The following is a 20,502-nucleotide window of genomic DNA, read 5'->3' on the forward strand; positions in this document are numbered from 1 at the left end:
TTTATGTTAAATTAAATTAAATTTAAATAAAATAAATTAAATTATACCTAAACATAAAATGTGGCTAATATAAAATGCAGCAACATATGTTCCAGTAGCTGGAAAACAGACCTGTAGTTAAAGAAAGAGGCAGTCAGAGACGAGGAAAAACCACCCTGTGGAGAATTTTCATGAAATAAAACTTCATTTGCTAATTTAGATTTGGTGCTTTCAGAGTTACAGGTAGGAACTTTAAAAATGCTGTTGCATGAATGATTTTTTAAAACCACCATCATAATAAACACCATTTAAGTATGGTTTATGAGGCTAATGTTACAGTAAATACTACGCTTAAGTTCACTGACTCAGCAACTCTCACCAGACCTGGACTTTCTCTTTCATTTTAGTTTTCTGTTTCTAGGCAAGGTCGTTGCATTTGGATTATGTGAGAGAACAGCTCAGGACTAGGAACTTTGGTGGCAACAGTCTCATGAATTGGCAAGGAAGCCAGTGCTAGGCTGGGCAGGAAGAAAAGCCATGTGTGGCCTCTGCAGGCCCCTGGCAACAGGCACAGGCCGTTAGGAGTTTAGACTGACTCTCCAAGCTGAAGTGTGAGGGGATCTTAAGAGGTAGCACATTTCCAAGAAAGAATTACAAAATACGTTTTGAAAAGTATTGGCAGGGAAGTCACTTGGGAAGTCATTGCCTCTTGCTGTACACACATTTTGTGAGGCAAAAGAAACAGTGACATAGGTAAAAGGCATGTCACTATTCAGGAAATATGTTTTTCATGTTATCACCAAGTAATGATATCAAAGGCAAATAATCTACAGCTTACAAAAATACCATAAAATATTCATTTGTGCTTGCTTCAGAGAGCAACCTGGACGTCAGCTGTGGGAGACAGGCAGGTGGATCTGAAAACCAAATCCAGAACTTAGGATGCACAGGCTATGTGCTTTCTGTGTTCTATGGCACAGCAAAAGCAAGCATTATAAATCTTCCAAATCATAGGTTTCATTTTTTGGGGGGATACAAATAATTAATGGTGGGTAATTTGAAATAAAAAAAATGATAAAGAAGTTTTCAAGTGGTATTTTCCAGAACAACCTCAGAGATCATTTTGTTTTGAGGCAGAGTTTGGTTGGTCATTTATCCCAGAATGGCTTCGAAGTCATGATCTAACTGCCTCTGCTTCTCCAGCTACTGGGACTATAGGCACACACCACCAGAGCCGGCAGCAAGTTCTGTCAACGGTCACACAGAGCAGAATGGCTTTGTACGTGAATGGTCTTGAGGGTCAAAGCTTTCGCTTTGCTTTCTCTTCCCGTGGATTATTTTGGATGGGTTCGTCACCACATGCCAGTATTCTAGCATGGTGACTGTCTTGTTTTGCTGTCTTCCCAGGTGAGCTGATCAATTGGTCGGCATTGGATCGTGAGCACCAGGCCCATCATCACATGACTGTCCTAGTGACAGACCACGGCTCCCCACCACGGAATGCCACCATGCTGGTTTATGTCACAATTACTGACATCAATGACAACAGGCCCTTTTTCCCTCAGTGTCTCCCCGGAAAGGAATTTCACTTCAAGGTTTGTGAAGTAGTTTTGCAGGGAGCGCTTAATGCCTTCAGAGTCATTGATTTTGAGCACCACCTTGTGGTCAAAGATGTGAATTCACCAAGTCGGTCATGGTATGTTATTGCATGTATCCCAGTGACATAGATTTGCACTCGTGCTGGGAAGATGGTTAACAAGAAGCTGGCCGCGTGCAGTCTTCGATTAAAGGGAGTATAGTCCTGCGTATTACATGCAGACATGATGTCACCCCAGCGTCAGTCACACTGGCTCATGGGAGGGCTGCTGCTGCTTTGCCTGCATCTCCGAGCAGAGCGCCTTAGGTGTGCCTGATGCACAGTCATTCGGATGCTGCCTCAGAGTGTAGTCCTGAAACGAACCAGTGGGGTTTGTAAGCACACGCCCGACTGGTAATCCCACATGCATGACGCCATCGTTCCCTTTCCACATTTTGTGTGTTTATTATTTCTATAATAAATTACAATGCTGGTTCATGTATTTGGTAAGTGAATATATATTAAACAGGTGAATCGTATGTACAAAAACGCTTAGCACTGACAGATTTCCAAACAGTGGGATTGGATGTTTACAGCCTGATGGAATGTGTGTGGTGAATAGCTCAGAAGGGTGTTGAGGAAGTTAGGGAATTTAAACCAATCTTCCAGAGCCAGAATTGAAGAACAATTCTGGCAAAGGGAACAGTGTTAGAGTGATTTTTATTATAACACTACAATTCCCTGTGGTTTATATCTAAGACGTTTGAGCTCCACCCATGATTTCATGATCACTCCTGGGAAATTCCTATTTACTGTGAGGTCTATTTTCCAAGATAGAGGCAGATATTTCTGTTAGCCATAGTTTGGAACTGGAGCAAGTACCCTAAACAATAACCTGAGAAATGTTTGAGAGAATGCTAAATTCTTTAAGAATTTCAAAAAACAGAGAACGATTTAGTCTGATTTCAATGTAATTAATTTATTTGCATATTTGGTTCAAGCATTCCAGTTCAAATGCCTCAAACTGACCAAAAAAAATTAACAGATAAAGTGGGTTATTTTTGTGAACGTCTACCCATGTTCCTTTCCAGTGGTAGACATTTGAGTGGTGTGCAGATTTTAGAATTGTTAGTCGGTGGTTGGTACAATGTGTTCTTTCGTTTAAGGACCTGTTAATGCACCTTTTAAGGCTCCATCAACTCATCTGTAAGCTATTTGTCTCCATGACAGGCTTTGGAAGGTCAGCCAGTTAATACGCTGGTTACAACTATCTTTGCCAAGGACCTCGATGAAGGACTCAGTGCAGAACTTACGTACTCCATCTCTTCAGGTAAAAGCCAATATCTGTGGAGGATTATGGGCTTTAAAAAAACCCTCTATCTCCTTTGAGGAAGATACTTTCTCTTTGATCACTCAGAATGCCCTAAACTACTTACAATATCAAACCAAACTGCAAACAAAACCTCCTTGCTCTGTGGCAATCACTTTGTATTTAAGAACACAAAATAGAATGGTTTAGTGGAAACCAGTAGCTGTGTCCCCATGCCCTAAATGCAAACAACCCATCTTAAATACGTGACTTGTGAGAACCTCAAGCACAAGTCAACTTTTACTGATGGGAAAGTGGGAGTTAACAGTCAAGAAGTGGTAATGGATGTGCTATGTCCTGGAGCACCCATGAGTATCTATGAAGACTCCTGATAGGATGAAAATAAGTCATGCCTACCTCTGTCATACCACAAGTCGTACCTCTCATATGGAGCACTTTATGGTGATTTCATTGAAACAGTCTTACTGTCTCTTAAAGTGCCCAGTCTTTCCCTTTCTTCTGTTATTTTCTTTACTTGACACTGTGTTTGAGACCATTTTAAAAGGCATCTTGTGCTTTATCTTGTTTGACACAAACATGGGAAATCTAGAGGCAACCTTGTCCTTGCCGGAAGCAGAATTGATTCTCTTCATGGGAAAACTGAGAAGTATAAGAGCTGAAGCTGAAATTAATATGTCTGTAAACTTCCAGGAACTACTGGCATCACAGGATGCTTACTAACCTTTCAGAGATGCTGTTCCAAAGGTCTCGGTCACTGTAGTGAAGTCACAGAATTATCTCAGGCACTGGGTGGATTTGCTGCAGAGCTAAAAGAGTGTGGGTTTCAAGGCCATTGCTTGCCCAGACTTTTTCTTAACAGTGGGTAGTGAGCGATTGATATTTGCTCTGTTGTCTGATTTTTCTCAAGGGAATCTTTAACTCCTTACATCAAGGTCTAGGCTCGTGAATGAATGTAGGGGAAATTCTAGCAGAATATGTTTTAGACCTTTATGAAAAACTTGTAAAGCTTTGATAAAAGACATGGAAGGCAAATGAAATCAAAGGCTGTTTGTGTACTATTCGTGTTAGCAAAGCCCAGTGGCCAAAAGAAAAATGTCTATTTAGTGGCTTGGTCTATTTTCAGTTGAAATGTCAGCCAGTATTAGCTGAAATATGATAATCTTGTCCTAAAGTCATAATAGAAGAGCTTGAAAAAAAAAGAATTGTCAAAATAGTGTCAAAAGGACAAATGGAAGATGTACCACCATAAGACTTCAATTCTCAAAGCTTTTGAAATGAATACACTGTATGATGCACTAACAATACAGAGCAGCTGACAAGATAGTTCACCTAAGTAGATTTCATACATAAAATGTAGAAAGCAGATGGACCATCAAAGCATGATACAGATCTATTTTGTTACCCAGATGGAAAAATAAAATTACATATCTAACTTTTACTATACAAAATATGTCATATTTAATTGTCAAAAGTCTTAATTCTTACAGAAGAAAGTGTAAGAGGTTGATTATTTTATGTTAAGGGGAATATATGATTTTTAAACAAGCAAAAAAGTTTAAAGATATAGATGAATGAAATTATATTAAAATTCAGAACCTCATAATATATGAGGTCATAGATTGGAGGAAAATGATTACAACCTTTGTAATGACACAGAACTGCATTCAGCTTCATTAAGAATTCCTAAAGATCAGAAAGAAAGTGATTTAAAAGCCAAGCAAAGGATATTAATAAGCAATTTTCAGCCAAGGGCACAGCCAGTTTAAAGCATTGTCTCCTGAGTGTAGCGACTTTGAAGAACGGTGATACAACATGTAACAACCTTGCAGGGTACTTGTACTACGTCCTAGAAGCAGCACTTCTGCTTGCTGTCCTGGAGCAGCTCATGTGTGCACAGAATGAGAAGGGGCAGAATATTTTTTTGAGCTTGGTTCACACACTCACACTATCTTTGAGCAAGACGTGACCATGAAAATCTTCTACCTACAGCTTCCAATGCATCACCCTGGGCACATTGTGGCATTTATTTGAAGTCAACTCACTTCAGAGATAAGAACTCTACTTCAGTAGTGTCCTAGGGTCTGTCTCCATCCTTACTGGGGCTAGGACTTTGTCAGAGGGGTCATCATCTGCTTGGTAAGGAAGCAAGTTCTCCTGTCATGTTCCCTGTTGTCCACAAGGAGGCGCTATGATTTCTTCACATGCAAACATTGCCGATCTTTCTTGTTCTGGCACACTGGGGCCAAATATCTTCCTGTGGTCCTTGCTATGGTTAGTTATGTGCTTGAGGTCTTTGCATGACTTTTCTCTAATTTTGAGAGTAGTCGAAGAACATGAAATACCCATGAAAAGCAATGGATGTGAAAACACACACACACACACACACACACACACACAAACTCACCCTCCAATTACACATGCACAAATACATATGCGCATATGTAGTGCACACTCAAAGTCACACATCCTCACACATGTACATACTCACAAGTCACACATTCACACATATACTCATGCACACACATGCACATGCACATACATCATTTACATGCACACTGACACACAAACACATACATATACACTCATACTTACACATACATAATCACACACACACACACACACACACACACACACGCACGCACACGGGGTCGGGGGCAGTGCTTTGACCCTGACATAAGACCTTTACCTGAAAGCTAGAAAAGCCAGACTTCACATGTCTACGGTTCATTGAGCAGAGAATAGAGCACCCGTGCCAGGTAGGAAGGTGACTCTCCACAGGACAAAGATGGAGCACAAGATCTAGAAGTGAACACCCGCTCCTTTGTTTGTTTGTCTTTCAGACCCGCCATTCATAAAACACTGAAAACCATTCCATCTAAAAGCTGACACGGATGTTCAGCATGCATGTCTGAGTGTCAGGCACGTTGTTTCTATGTATGCACTCAGTTCTTTCTTTTCAAGTCTACGTGGGTTCCAGGACTTGAACTCGGCTCAAGCTATGCAGTGAGCGCCTTGATCCACTGAGCTCATTGGCTGGTCCCCTGACTTTTAAATTAGCTTCCAAGAGGACGCTTGGAGCAATGCAGTCGAAGCATATAATGTGTATCATCCGTTTTCATCTTATCTCATTACTAAATAAAGTCAACTACATTGGAATATAATAATGTAGCAGGATAAAAAATGTCATAGCAACGTGGATTTTTATCATTCACCAGAGCACTCCACAGGATCCCTGTGAGACAGAAATGAGCAAATGAAAATAGAAATCACAACTCATGTGTTTTAGGGCTTCTGGCTTCACACCTCTAATTTCTCCACAGGCAGAAGTCCTTTTCTATTTACAGCCCTGAAGAGTAAGTGGACCGAGCTGGTTCGATGGCTGTGGAAACAGAGAATGGCTTTGTGTGCTGGGGCTTTGTCTGAGGTTTTCCTGTTGTCTGTAATAGTCAGATTTCATTGAAAATTATAGTCTGTGATTTAACTAGGGACACTGGGAGAATGAACTTAAATCACTTGTATTTATATGATCCTCTGATATATTTTGGTGTGTTTATCTATCTACTCACCATCTACTGAAAAGGCCTAGAAATCACAAATAACCCAGAAAGAGTGAGAACTCCCTCCCATGCACATTGTGATCTCTCAGAACTATTTTCACCAAAGAGAACCAGAAATGCATGGAGAAGTGACAGATTTCAGATCTTAAACAGTAAATCTATAAGAAAAGTCTGCAGTGCCCAGCATACAACACAAAGGAATTGCTACAGACTACTGGAACTCTGACTAAAAACCTAGGGACCGATTTTGAAAGGATCCCATTATTCAGTGATGAGATAATTTGAGTATCAGTAAAGAAAACAATGGTGATATGCTGAAATCCTCTCCTACACTGAGATGTTTTTCCAGTCTACAAAAAATAGTTGGTAGCTACAGAGACAGCTCAGTGGTTACAAAGATCTTGTTGCTCTTCCAGGGGACCCAAGTTCAATTCCTAGCATCCGCATCAATCAGCTCACAGCTGCTTGTTGTTCTAGATTAATGGGTTTCAAGTCCTCTTGTGGACTTGGCATAAACACACACACACACACACACACACACACACACACACACACACACACAAGCACACATGCACACACACAGTATTTGGAAATAAATGTCCTTTTCTTGAAATATTCTTGTTAATAAAAAAAAGGGAAAGAATTTTGAGCTACCTACATGTTGGACCCCACAGATCTAGGCTTTGAGCCAGCCGGACCAACATCAAGACCAAAGGACAGCCAGCTATTTGACTCTGAAGGGAAACACACTCTTTTGTAAAGCACTCTCTCCAAAAATTCTACCCAAATTGGATCAGTTCTCCAGATCTACCTCCTGATCTGAAGCACTTCAAGGAAACATAAGTATTTAAGAAGAAGAGAAAGGAGTTAGGAAAGAATTAAGCGGACATTGAAGATGTAACAACCAAGTTTAGGCCATTCCTGATCCAGTCTCAACAAACAAATCTTAAAGGCAAACTGCATATGGATACCAGAAATGTGTAGATGGTTACATTACAAAGCTCAGGATGGCCTGGCAGGATCTATCCACTGGATTATAGGCATGTATCACCACACCTCGCTACCTACTTTTTAAAATTTATGTGTATAAACTAAAATAATGTGTCCTGTCTATGTTTTAGCTGCATATAAAAATTAAATTGATATTAAATGTGCATCGACACATGTGTGTATCAGTACACTGTAAAATGTTTGAATAGGGTAAACAGCACCTCAAAGACCCTCAAGGAATTAAAACCTAACTAAAATTCTACAGCTCCTCAAACTCCCAAGAAATTTAAAGTAAATACATGCTCTGAAATATAAACACATTAACTGAATTCACCTCCATCTTCTGCTTTTTTGGATTAATATTGGTTTCTTCATTTGTGTGTATAGATTACCCTGCTCACTTTAAGATTGATGCAAACAACGGCGAAATAAGAACAACCACGATACTTTCCCATGACTACAGACCTTCCTACAGGATGACAGTCATCGCCAGTGACCATGGGGTGCCCCCACTTCAAGGACAGGCAGTTATTAATATTCAGGTAATGTTCTCAATGTAAAAGGTAGAAGAACATTGAGAATGTCTTTTGATTTTTAAGCAAGTGGGTATCATGAAGACATTCCCAGCATGTGGATCCTTTCAGGAGTATGCTACACACAATGTTTACCTTCTTGATATTGTTTGGGAAAGTTAAATCTAAATAACTTTTGAACCAGTTGTGTATTGTTATTGGCAAGCCTTCCTTTACTATGTGGACATTTGTGTGGGTGTTGGGTGTGATGTACAGAGGGGGCTTTTTTCCTACTTATTTCTGACTGTAGTGTGTTGGTAAGGAGGACCTAGTATGTAAATGAATGGCTACTGGATAAGTCACATGGGCTTTTGAAAAAGTTTAAAGCATATAACAATTACTTGAGATCCATAGTGCAAAGCTTCACATTAATCAAACCATAACAACAGCAAGAAGGACACCAAGTCATGGAATATCTTTGTCATGGGAGAAAACTGCCTCTAGCCAGTCAAAATTAAGTTGACTGTGTATTGGCTGGCCTCTCTGTTAATCATATAATGCTAAGTAATGCCAAATAAATATTTACAGTATAAATATAAGTGTGTATGTGAATAATAACAAAGAATTTGCTTCCCTAAGGCTACTGTTTTGAAAATACATCTTTCATAATTAAAATGTTGGTTACAAGAAAAATTAATATGCCTGTACCTTTAGTTTTTTGTCTTAACATGGACTCACTATTTCAGTGCCCAAAGGTCTCATTGTAGCTAGGTTGATCTCCAGGACTTGGGATAATTTGGAGAAATAGCTGTCCAACATTCATGTTGAAGAATTACCATGTACATTCCAGAAGAACTATGGCCTCACAAAACAGGCATTCGTGTACCACAGCAAGTTAAAAAGTGTACTCTACTTCTCTTCTTCATCTCTCCTGTGTAGAGCAAATTTTGTTTTTGATACATTTTAGAATTCTAATAAAGGGCGTTTTCTCAACAATTAACACGTTTGTAAAACACAAGTGGAAATCAGTTTCTAACATTAAGTCATAATACATTTGATGTTTTAACTATTTGCCTCTGCTTTTAACAGCGATACTTGAAGCTAGTTTTATAATACTACATAACAACAAATTTTTGTTCTCATTTTAGGTGATACCACTCTCCAAAGGGAGGAATTTCATGTCTCAGAATATCCGACACTTAGTTATCCCAGAAAACACGAAGCCTGCAAAAATCATGAGCCTGACGAAGTCACCTGATCCCTTTCAACAGGACCATAGTGGAAAGTCTCACTTCAGTGTTGTTGCCGAGGACAAGGATGACCACTTTGAAATTGACAGCTTGACAGGAGATCTATTCCTAACCAAGGAACTGGACTACGAAATGACATCTCATTATCTTATCAGGGTGATTTCTAAAGATCACAGCCGGAGCCCTGCCTGGAACAGCACCGTCTTCCTTAGCATCGATGTGGAAGACCAAAATGAGCATTCCCCATCCTTCCAGGATGGGTTCATTGTGATAAGCATAGAGGAGAATGTCCCTGTAGGGACTCTGGTGTATGTCTTCAATGCCAAAGATGGCGATGGCAGTTTCCTGAACAGCAGGGTACAGTACTTTGCAGAATCTAGCTACATTGGAACGAGCTCATTTCTCATCCACCCCTCCTCTGGCGCATTGGTCACTGCATCTCCCCTGGACAGAGAGAATGTTCCAACTTTCATTTTAACTATAACTGCATCTGATCAGGCTGTCAATGTGACAGATCGCCGATGGAGGTCCCTGGTAGCAGAAGTGGTGATTTTGGATGTGAATGACCACAGCCCCACCTTTGTATCCTATCCCATCACCTATGTGAGAGAGGACGCTGAAGTGGGTTCTGTGGTGCACCGCCTAAGTGCCCAGGATCCAGATGCAGAGAAGAATGGAGACGTAGCATACAGCATCCTCTCAGGAAATGAGGACATGGTCTTCGTGCTAGACAGATCATCAGGTACAGTGCTCCAGATGCCACTTCTGTGTTATTTTATTTTGCTCGATATTTAGTTATGCTTTGTTTGAGACGAGGTCTCATGCATCTCAGGATGACTTTAAAGTCACAATGTAGCTGAGGATGACACTGAATTGCTCATCTGCCTGCCTCTGCTTTCTGAGTACTAGGAGTGCAGGTGTATGCCACTATGCCCAACTTTATAGAAAGAAAATTTAACATGAGATCAACACTCCTAACATTATTATTTCTTGACTATACTGTTCTTGACTGTGGACTCCAGGCTATACAGTAAACTCTAAAGGTCACACTGTTTACTTGATCTAATCCATTTTTTTCTGATTTCCTCCTCTATACATCCAGACAAACACAGCTTCTCTTGATAGTTCTATAAATGTGATTATTTTAGATAGCTTAGGCAAACGGAATCATGTTGTGTTTGTCTTTTTAAGACTAGCTTGTTTCAGTCAGCACAATGTCTTCTAAGTCTAGACATGCCATCACACGTAACGAAGTTCCCTCATGGCTTTTCAGGACCGTTGCTTGCGTGTATCCTATTTTCTGTTTCCACTCATCTGCTGACAGACTTTTGAGTTATTTCTAACTTTGACTGTTGTGAACAGTACAGAAGTGACCTTGCCATTGTCCACCTCCCAGAGACCTTGATTTCAATTCTCTTGCATACATATCCAGAAGCAGTGTTATTGGAATGTATAATTTAATTATAAGTAAAAGAATCTTAAAACTGCTGCAGCGTCTCTGGAAAGATGGGACTTTATGATCCTTTAGCTAATTTTGAAAATATTCTTGAGGAATTACCATACTGTTTTACAATAGCGTGCAAGAGGTTTGATTTCTCTGCATCCTTCCCAATTCTTCCTGTTTATTGATCTGTAATAGTGATTGATCTGTAATAGTGTCATGCAACCCCAGTAGTTTTTTGTGATGGACTCTTCCTAGAGAAATCTGTCTCTGTCTCTGTCTCTGTCTCTGTCTCTCTCTCTCTCTCTCTCTCTCTCTCTCACACACACACACACACACACACACACACACAGAGAGAGAGAGAGAGAGAACAGAGAGAGAGAGCAGAGAGAGAGAGAAGAGAGAGAGAGAGAGAGAGAGAGAGAGAGAGAGAGAGAGAGAGAGAGAGCAGACATTGTATTTGAAGAACTATACTTGAACTGTTTGTTGATATTAACGGCTTTGTAGGTAGCTCCTACCTTGTGGGCCAAGAGTGCAATAACCACCACTGAGTGTTTGAAGTGGGCAATGCTACTAGAAGTAAAGCAAAGTGACTGTGTGCCACATGTGTGCAACGCACCCTTGGATCCTGTAAGCCAGCATTGATCAGTATTGATCAGTAACTGGAGATAACGTACAGGTTTTAATGGCTGAGTTCTTTGCTCATCAGGGGCCTTTTTCCCCCACGTCAGTGTCAGTTGTATTGTTTAAATTTTTACATCAGCATTTACTCAAGGTCATTCACTCTGTACAAATGTCACTCACTGCCAGTTCACAGGTCTTGCTGTCACTGCGTTGACAGGTGCCACCCACTATGCTTTTAAAAAATGTGATGTGATCAAAAAATATACACAAAATATCAACCCTGTGACTTTGGAAATGAGCTTTTCTTCATGTGGTTGTTGAGGACATTTAAGAAACTTAGGGATTACAATCTAATTGTCTATAGAATAGTGATTTCAAGGCGAGGAACCTAAGGCGTTCAGATCTCAGATGTGAACTCTTTGGCCATCTGTGAGGAACATTATCTGGAATGAAAGTCATCGTGTCAGGTTTGGAAGTTGCAAGCATAGTTGGCTCCATTCTGTTGGGATATTTTATCAGTGAGGTTCTAAACCCTGACATGTGGTTCCCTTCTGAGGCTCACAGGAACACCACCTAAGTGCCCAGCTGACAGGAGATTCTCCAGACGCAGGCTGATGGTTTCTGCAAGAGCTGTGGCTCTCCTCAGAGCTGATTTAATGGTACTTTAAATGCTTTCCAAGATGGCCAAAAAGGTCTGTTTCAGCCTGTTAAAAAGGAAGAATAAACTTGAATTGTGTCTTAGTAATGCTGGCCTCATGAATCTTGAACGATTACAATGGCTATTTCTTTGAGGTATTTTTCAAAGGCAAAGAAAAAATGACAATTGCAGAACGCGTCCATGTGAGACAGGAGTTTTTTTTCCCTCTTACAAGGCTCATGTTTCTAATAAAAATAGGTGGCATAGTGAGTTTTCCTATGGCCTCAATGTATCTAAGGACAAGTAATTGTTAAACAACTACCTTTAAAATCTGACCCAATATCTAATTATTTGACGAAAATATTAGGGAGGCAATCATCAATCCTAAAAGAAATGTGCAAGTTATTATTTTATAAAGGCTGTGCGTAAAACACTGCACACAACGGAGTTACGTGGTTCGATACAGTAGGAAGGGAAGGTGGGTTTTTTTTGCGATGTTTATTGTCTGTGTTGTAAAACATTGTCTGTGTTTGCCCTTTATTGTTATTAATGCAAGTGGCAGGTAACTAAGAGTCCATACAACAGACGGTAACTCTAACAGAAATCAGATGTCTGAACAGTGGCTTCCTATGCACACTTTTATAACTTGACTACTTCTAAGAATGCCATGCATCCCAGACCACATGGTATTAGTATCATAGATACTTTTGAAGGTGAGGGAAATGTGGTGTAAAAAGTGACTTTGCTGTAGGCCTCTCAGTAGACAGTCTATCGTACAGGATAGACAGTCTATCATACAGGATAGACTTAAATTTTTCATTTGTCTTTGCAACTTAAATTGACTTTCTGACTAAAAATGTTAACTTTCCGTTGTAGGTAATATGCAAATATGAAGATGATCCAATACATTTCATTCTCTTTTTCATGATTCATTCACTAGCCAAGAGAAGTGAGTTTTCAGTCACGTAATGTGACGTAGGCTGTGCTAGAGTAAACAGACTTAAGACAAGCAACATCCACAGCCCGCTGTGTCTTCTCTCTCAAAGCAGGCTTGCTGAGGACAGCTTGTCCTTTGGATTATGAAGTGAAAGCTCAGCACGTCCTGACCATCGTGGCCCAGGATGGTGGCGTGCCTACACGTTCTTCATCCCAGACTCTGACAGTCACCGTCCTTGATGTAAATGACGAGACGCCGGTATTTAAGCAACTTCTATACAAAGCTTCAGTTAAAGAAAATCAAAGTCCGGGGGCGTTTGTCACAAGGGTTGAAGCTGAAGACATGGATTCAGGTAATCTGAAAACTAGGCAATAGATCTAAGATAAAAGCATGTAAGAGTTATAGTTAATGTCAAATGGTAGTTACGGGAGAGAGAGGCCTATGAGAGAGACAGATAGCACGGCAGGAAAATGCTCGCCAGGGAGCCCGACAACCTGAGCTGGATTTCTGGAACCCATGATGGAAGACAATAAATGGTTCTTGCGTGTTCTTCTCAGACCTCCGTGTGTGTGCTACACCACATGCATGCATGTGCACATGCACAGGTGCACGCACACGAATAGTAAATGCATTAAGGAAAATAAAAGTTATGGGGACATAAAGTTGCTACTTACCTCTTGAGTGGAGATCAAAGTATCCAGTATTTTCAGCAATACACATGGGGCGAAAAGCTGCCGATGCTGCCCGGTTTTCTCTAGCACGAGTTTGTATTAATCTTTATTATTATCTAGAGTGGCATCTGCCTAATTAACATATAATTTATTGATTTTACTGGTATAGCAAACAGAGGTACCCACACGGTCACATTTATTTCACCTCACTGGATGCACCGGGCACGAGAATTCTGGTGCTTCTTTATCTCCTCAGTGTAGGACAGGAGCTCTGTAAGGGCTCTGTCAGACAGCCTAGGTGTGACTCCCAGAATTATCTCTTTCTGAAGCTGTGCAACTTGGAAGGAGTTACTAACCATCCCCTCTCTGTTCTCCTTGTCTGTAAAGTGGAGGCAGTTGTGGTGCTTAATATGTTGCCCTAAGTTTGAAAGTATGTATGTATGTTATAAGCATGTGAAAAGAAAGATAAATATCTGACACAGTAAACAGCAATGTTAACTCCAATTTTATGCTTACAATGAGCACAGAAGAGAGACTTGCAAATCTAAAATGCACAGTTACAGTGGCTGGGAATCCATGAACATCGCTGAGGCTCTTTCGATGTCTAAGGCACATTGATTAAGTGATAGTTCGTTTTTATTTTAAACTCAATAGTGATAATGCTGTCAGTGTTTCAGTTTTTTGCTATTAACAGCACTTTCTGAGTTTTCCCATCAGAACTAGTGCAAACCATTCAATTAGCCACTCACGTTTGTAAAATTTGCACTTAATGAATACCGTAATGATGTTTCCACAGCACCGACAGTGCTAACAATGGTGCTTCTCCCCTAATGTTGATCAGAACAGTAAAAGATTTATTTAGCTTTCAAACTACGTTCTATGTTGCTCCACTCTTCTGATCCCTTGGGAAATACTACTGTGCAACGATGATCGTTTGATGTGAATTTGTCTAAGATGCTAGGGACACTTTTTAAGGGCGCACGTTATTTTCCCTCTTTGACCAGAGAGGGGCAGTGTGATCAAAGACTTTTCCTCACTGTACTCAGAATGGAGCATGCTCACAGCTGCTCTCAGCCCCTACTTAGAAGTTAGCGCTTTTCCAGCCCTATTTGCTTTAGGGTGACCTAGGAACAATGGGGAGCATGCGCGGTTCACAGTGGTCCTAGTTCAGCAGTGATCTGGTCCCGGGTTCCCTGGTGCAAACACCAGCAGGAGCCTCCGCTGGACTGCTAGGCTGAAACCACAGCTGATGAGCCGCTTAGCAACCTGCAATGTTTTCCCACTTGGCCACACTTCGTTAATTTTATTTTCTGTACGGGATTCTACTAAAGAAAATTCTTTTTCTTTTATGTTTGAGAAGAGGGAACTTTTTATTCCCCTCCCCTCTGAATTTATTAACAAGACTGCCATAAACAAATCCTCCCCCCCCTTTTTTTTTGCTATAAAGTTAATGTTACTGGTGTTTTTGTTTTTTGTTTTTTGGTTTTTTTTTTGTGAGCTCTTGATTACATTTGAGTTGAAACCTTATCATTGTGGAGATCAAAGTTACAACTGAAAATGTAGATGCACAGTTATTATTTTTGTGGCTTTACATTCATGGATGTTTGAAGTATAACTTAACATCCTCCCAAACTTTATCTAACCTTGCATGTCGTGTAGACGGTTTCAATTACTGAGAGGCTTGCTTTCTGTTTTAACAAATTGATGAAAATTAATTTTATTTTAGAATTTCATACAAGTTCCTTATTTACTACGTTTTTAATGAAGTTAGCTAGATCTGTTAAGCAGGTGTTTTTGTAAATACATATGACTCTGGGTGTGTGTGTGTGTGTGTGTGTGTGTGTGTGTGCTTGTGTGAGTGTGTGAGTGCGAGGGTGAGTGTGTGTATGTGTGAGTATGTGTTTGTGTGTGAGTGTGTGAGTACATGTGTGTGAGTTTGTGTGTATTGGGAGTGTGAGTGTGTTTGTGTGAGTGTGAGTTTGTGTGAGTGTGTGAGAGTATGAGTGTGTGTGTGAGTGTGTGAGTGTGTAAGAGTGTGAGTGTAGGTGTGTGAGTTTGTGTGTGAGTGTGTGAGAGTGTGAGTGTGTGTGAGTGAGTGTGAGTGAGTGTGAGTGTGTGTGAGTATGTGTGTATTTGAAAATATTTTCTCTGGATCTTTTTTCTTTTTGTGTTTTCTTTTCCTCTTTTCCCTTTTTTCACTTAGTGGGTTAAAACAATGAAACAGGATTATGCATGAGAATTAAATGACGTACTCCAGATTTTAACATAACTGGCATCGGGTTGGAATTTATGAATGGTTTACTTTATAGTATGTATTAAAGAAATACTATAGTGTTACTTAATACCAGAGAGTTGAGCATATGTGTTCTGGCATTCTAGAATGCAGAAATTTTGAAACGTAGGCACTCAGTGCTGTTTGGCATTCAAAGTCCAAAGGGATTTGAATGTTTATATTGTGTGACTCACTCTAAATCTAGCAGGTTTTTTTCTTGTATTAAAAGGAAAAAAGCCCAACTACTAGATTTTAACTGAGGTATTAAAATTTTCCCAGCATTTGGTCCCCCAACAAGAGCTCCATTGTTAGTGTGCAAAGATGACTGTGCCTGCCTTCTGCTCCCTGGAGGAAGAGGCACCTCAGAGGGCAGATTGGCTTTGGGGTTATGGCACTTGCTCGGTAGTGGTGAAACACTACCCTTTAGCAAAACAGTGCACTGGCCAGCAAGATGGGAGTTTCTATTCCATGCAAATGTCCTCTGTACCCAGTGTCATCCTGAATAAACTACATATGGTCTCCAGACAGGAATTTCTCTCTGTGAGGTAAAGCTGCACCCTTCAAACCCACTCTTGGAGTCAGAGCGAAGCACAGCATTTCATTGACTCTAATTTGGACACCACTATTCATACTACACATCTAACACCAGATACGTAAAATGTGGGAGGAAAGATGTTTTAGAATGAAGGGAGGAAGTTAAAATAGGAATTCCTTACCTCTCAGCCTTTGGAGTACTGTCAGGGTTCTCCTCATGAGAGCCATTATGTACACTGTCCAAGAGAAGTCCTACATGTGCCCATTAAATCAAAGGATAAAGAGGCCACCACCACCACCACCACCACCACCACCACCACCACCACCACCACCACCATCATCATCATCATATGGGCATGAAACCAGGCATCTTGGGCACATCTTAGGCATGTGAGCTAGGCTTGCCTATCACTGAGCTTCATCCCCATCCCTAGATACTAAAATACCCTAATGTATGGCCTTTTGTGATAACTTCTCTCAGTAGCAGACAGAGAGCTGGCTATTAAGTTTTTAATGTATCGTGGTATCTCTCCTGCCGGGCAAGCATAATGTCACCTTCTTTATGAAGATGTATTTCCTCTGGCCGTCTACGGATGCAAATATCCACCAGTTGCTCATATGAACTCTGTTGTAGTTGCTCATCCGTCTGCTTTCTGAATCTTTACCAACAGCCCTTGCTGGCTTTAGGTTCAGCCCATCCCAGAGGTGCATTAGAAAGCTATGGGGTTCTAGCACCATTCGGTCTTATTCATTCTCTTCCTGACTCCAGCAACTTTCATTTTTTGACAGTGTTCTAATAGAGGCATTCAGAGGGGATTAGGCCATGAGGAATGTCAAATCTTGAATTTCTCAATCTGAGGCTGTTGCTAGAGGAGCCTCTGTAACATGTTAAATATAGGCTAAGTCTACTTCTTCTAACCTCTTACTAACGTCCTGTTGGCCTTTCGTTGGTGTGTGGTTGACCCACACTCTGTAGCTTTTTCTCTGTATGGATTCCAACTACAAGTGCACTTATAGAAAGGGGTAAATGAATAAAGACCAGCTCTTCTCTCACTCATGCTGAGAGAATCTCCATTAAAACTCTGGTCTAAACTCTGACTTCGTTGGATTTGCTATCTCCCTTCCCCACTACAAACTTGGATTTAGTATATTTTGCTTTCCTTCAGCCCAGATTCTTATATTAGTGAGAGATCCGATGTAGGCACTCAATCAGTACTTTTGATGTCATGACCTGAAAAAGCAAAGCCCGTGAGTCATAAACGGTTTTCAGGTTGTCTTTGAAATTATATTAATTTTCTTATTTATTTATCCCCCCCCGAACAATAAGTGAAGCACATCCCCCTTTGGTTTTACAAATGCCTGAGGATGTGGGCATTGTGACCTAGTTAGAGAATAAAATGATATGTATTATTCCAAGTAGAAAGAAAATGTTAGTAAGTCTTCACAAGCCCAGTGTTATATTCTGCTTTAAAACACAAGTCTTTCTCATGTAGTTTCAATTGGTTTTATATATTCCCCAAGTTTGTGTCAACATGGATTATTATCTATAACCTAGGTTTCCATTTTGCTGCCCACCACACTGCAGACTCTGGCTGTGCGTGTTAGTGGACTTTTGTATCCCTTTGTCTCTATTGTGTATCTGCCATTCAATGCAGGTCAAGTCTTCAAGAACATTTATCTTGAGGCTCTCAGAGTAGATTGGCAATCTTCTATGAGACAAGCTGCCAGGTTTAAAACTTGAACTTGTAATTCGCTTTCTGTAAATTATACTGACATTTGGTTCCCACTTTGAGTCTTTTAATGTTCACTTCATCATAGTCCAACCCAGCTGGTTGGTTATCCATTCTATCACAAAAGTGATGATTTGTGGGTATTTTATCTCTCCTGTGACAAGACACTAGCACTCTATTCAAGGACAAAGAGGCCAGCTTCCATGATATGCAGGACCCTCTCCTTGTGACAAATGTTCTTGCCAGTAATGTTCAGCCAAGGATATTAGATGCCACAATAATGTTGCTGGACAGTTGAGTAAGCAAGCAAAAAGTATGAAGGTTGGGGTGAGGAGTGAGAGAGGAGTCTGGAAGCAGCTACCGCTTAGATTCAAAATGAGAAGTTTTGGAACTCAGAGGACTGACTCTATGAGGAGGGACCTTGCAGAATCTGGAGTTAAAAGGACAGAATTCTGCAGAATCTAGATAGTCAAACGGACAGAATAGCACTGCTGACACAATGTGCCACTAGAAAGAAGAAAATCCAATTTCTCTCCCTTTAAAATACTTATTTATTTCATGCGTTTTGGCTGTTTTGCCTGGTTGTATGAACATTCATGATGCGCACATGCACGTGAATGAAGAAGAGGGCATTTGGTCACCCTGGAGTTGAAGATACAGATCATTTAAGTAGCTATGTAGATGCTCAGAACCGAACCTAGGGCTGCTGCAAGAACAGCATGTGCTCTTAACTGCTATGCCATGTTTCCAGCCCCTTTCCTTTGGACCTTCAGCCTCCTTCCAGTGTCCCTTTGTGACAAGTTTTGAAGATAATCTTGGAAGAAGTCACTGGGCAAAGGAAAGGTGTAGTCTCGGACTCTTGTCATAGGCCAGAACATGCAAACATAGGTTTAGACTTGAGACAGAGTAGTTTAAGCATTGTCCTAAAAACAGTGAAGGAAGAACCAAGAGGAAATAGCAACTCTAGAGGATAAAAGCAAAATGAAACTCAGTATGTTCAGAGAGCAGAAAGGAAGAGGAACAGGTATATAGCAAGGGTGTAAGCCATGGGAAGACGTGGAGGAATAAGCAGGATCCACATCATAAGGGACTTTGCAGATGTTGGGGAAGTGTGTGGATTTTATTTTGAGTGCATCTACTTTCTTCCTTCTTACTGGTTAACTCCTGTTCATCTTCATAGTCCCACATAAAGCATCTCTGCTTAGCCAGTCATGTCATATCATGTAGAATTATACTTGCATACTTACTTGTGTGTACTGAGCGCTGTGCTATAAGCCTTGTGGAGAGACAGACTTTGTGGTCCGTGTAGTACTACATTTTAGTCGCCTGCCTGTTCCCTTAGAATCCTGCCTGCTTAACTGAACAAAACAATGAACATGCTATTCATTCTCTGAACCTACTTTCTCCTGCAGTTTATCACACCGCTCTTCGTAGCTTGGATTTATTGTATAACCACACAAAGGAGCTCTACAGACCAAGATATTTGTCTTAACAATATTTTTCTGGGTCTATCAATAAATGCACATGGATAATTGAGCACAAGGGGAGAGGGGAAGAAATGAGAGGAGAGAGGAGGGAAGAGAGGAATGAATGAATGAAGAATGGATGGAAGGAAGGGAGGGAAGGAGGGAGGGAAAAGGAAGGAAAGTGTTAACTAAACAAATAATTGAAGTTCAATACAGACGCCTGATGTCACCTGGAGTCAGTGATGAGGAAAAAGTGACGTGTGTGTTCAGTTCTACCCCTATCCATCAGAGTGAGATGCTAGTTACACTATAACCAGAATAAGCCATTTTCATCTCACTATGGAAATGTGGAGAAAAATATGACATATAGAAACAACAGGGGGTTTTATCTCAATAACAGAGTGTCTGCCTAGCATGAGACCCTGCATTCCATACTGAGCACCAAAACAAATAACTGGACAAATTATTTTTTTGTTTACTCCTCGTCCTATGTGTTTTGCTTCTGTTTTCTTGTTCCTTTATGTCTTTTTAAGATATCAGTTAGGGTGTGATAATATCATGGAGAAGCTAAGTAGGTAAGAACTAAAGATAACCAGTAGGTTTTATAATCAGAAAAGCATTGCTCACAGCAGAAAGAATAGCTGGAGGTGGGGGAGTGACAGCGCTTTGAAGTTGGCTTCAGAGGGTAGACAGCATCCTTAAAGGAAATTAGGCAATAATGAGAAGGACTTAATTCTTATTGTTTAAGAAGATTAAAAAAATAGAAGGAAGACTAGAAGCTTCAAGAAAATTCCAAGCCAGAACAATTGAAGGGTTGCTTCTGCCATTAAGAAGTGCAGGAAGAAGTTGATTTGAGAATAGATCCGGATGGTGGAGGAACTCAATTTTTTTTTCTTTCTGGGAAACACAAAGGAGCCTATGAGAGTGAGCCAGTGTGTGTTTAGTGGGAGGCCTTACAGAGGAGCTGTGACCGAGGACAATCACAGATGATGGTGC

The 20,502-nt window shown here is 40.5% G+C and overlaps 1 protein-coding gene across 2 annotated transcripts in view; it reads left to right on the forward strand.

The window, feature by feature from the left end:
- Dchs2 (dachsous cadherin-related 2) overlaps positions 1–20,502 on the forward strand; it is a 213,656-nt gene that overhangs the window by 144,085 nt on the left and 49,069 nt on the right. For both annotated transcript variants that reach the window (NM_001447363.1, XM_087623215.1), the window contains 5 exon segments: positions 1,387–1,574; positions 2,786–2,885; positions 7,820–7,974; positions 9,093–9,936; positions 12,946–13,185. In NM_001447363.1, the coding sequence (NP_001434292.1) occupies positions 1,387–1,574; positions 2,786–2,885; positions 7,820–7,974; positions 9,093–9,936; positions 12,946–13,185 (1,527 nt within the window).

Source organism: Rattus norvegicus, chromosome 2 (assembly GCF_021556685.1).
Source record: "Rattus norvegicus strain SHRSP/BbbUtx chromosome 2, alternate assembly SHRSP_T2T, whole genome shotgun sequence".
NCBI lineage: Eukaryota > Metazoa > Chordata > Mammalia > Rodentia > Muridae > Rattus > Rattus norvegicus.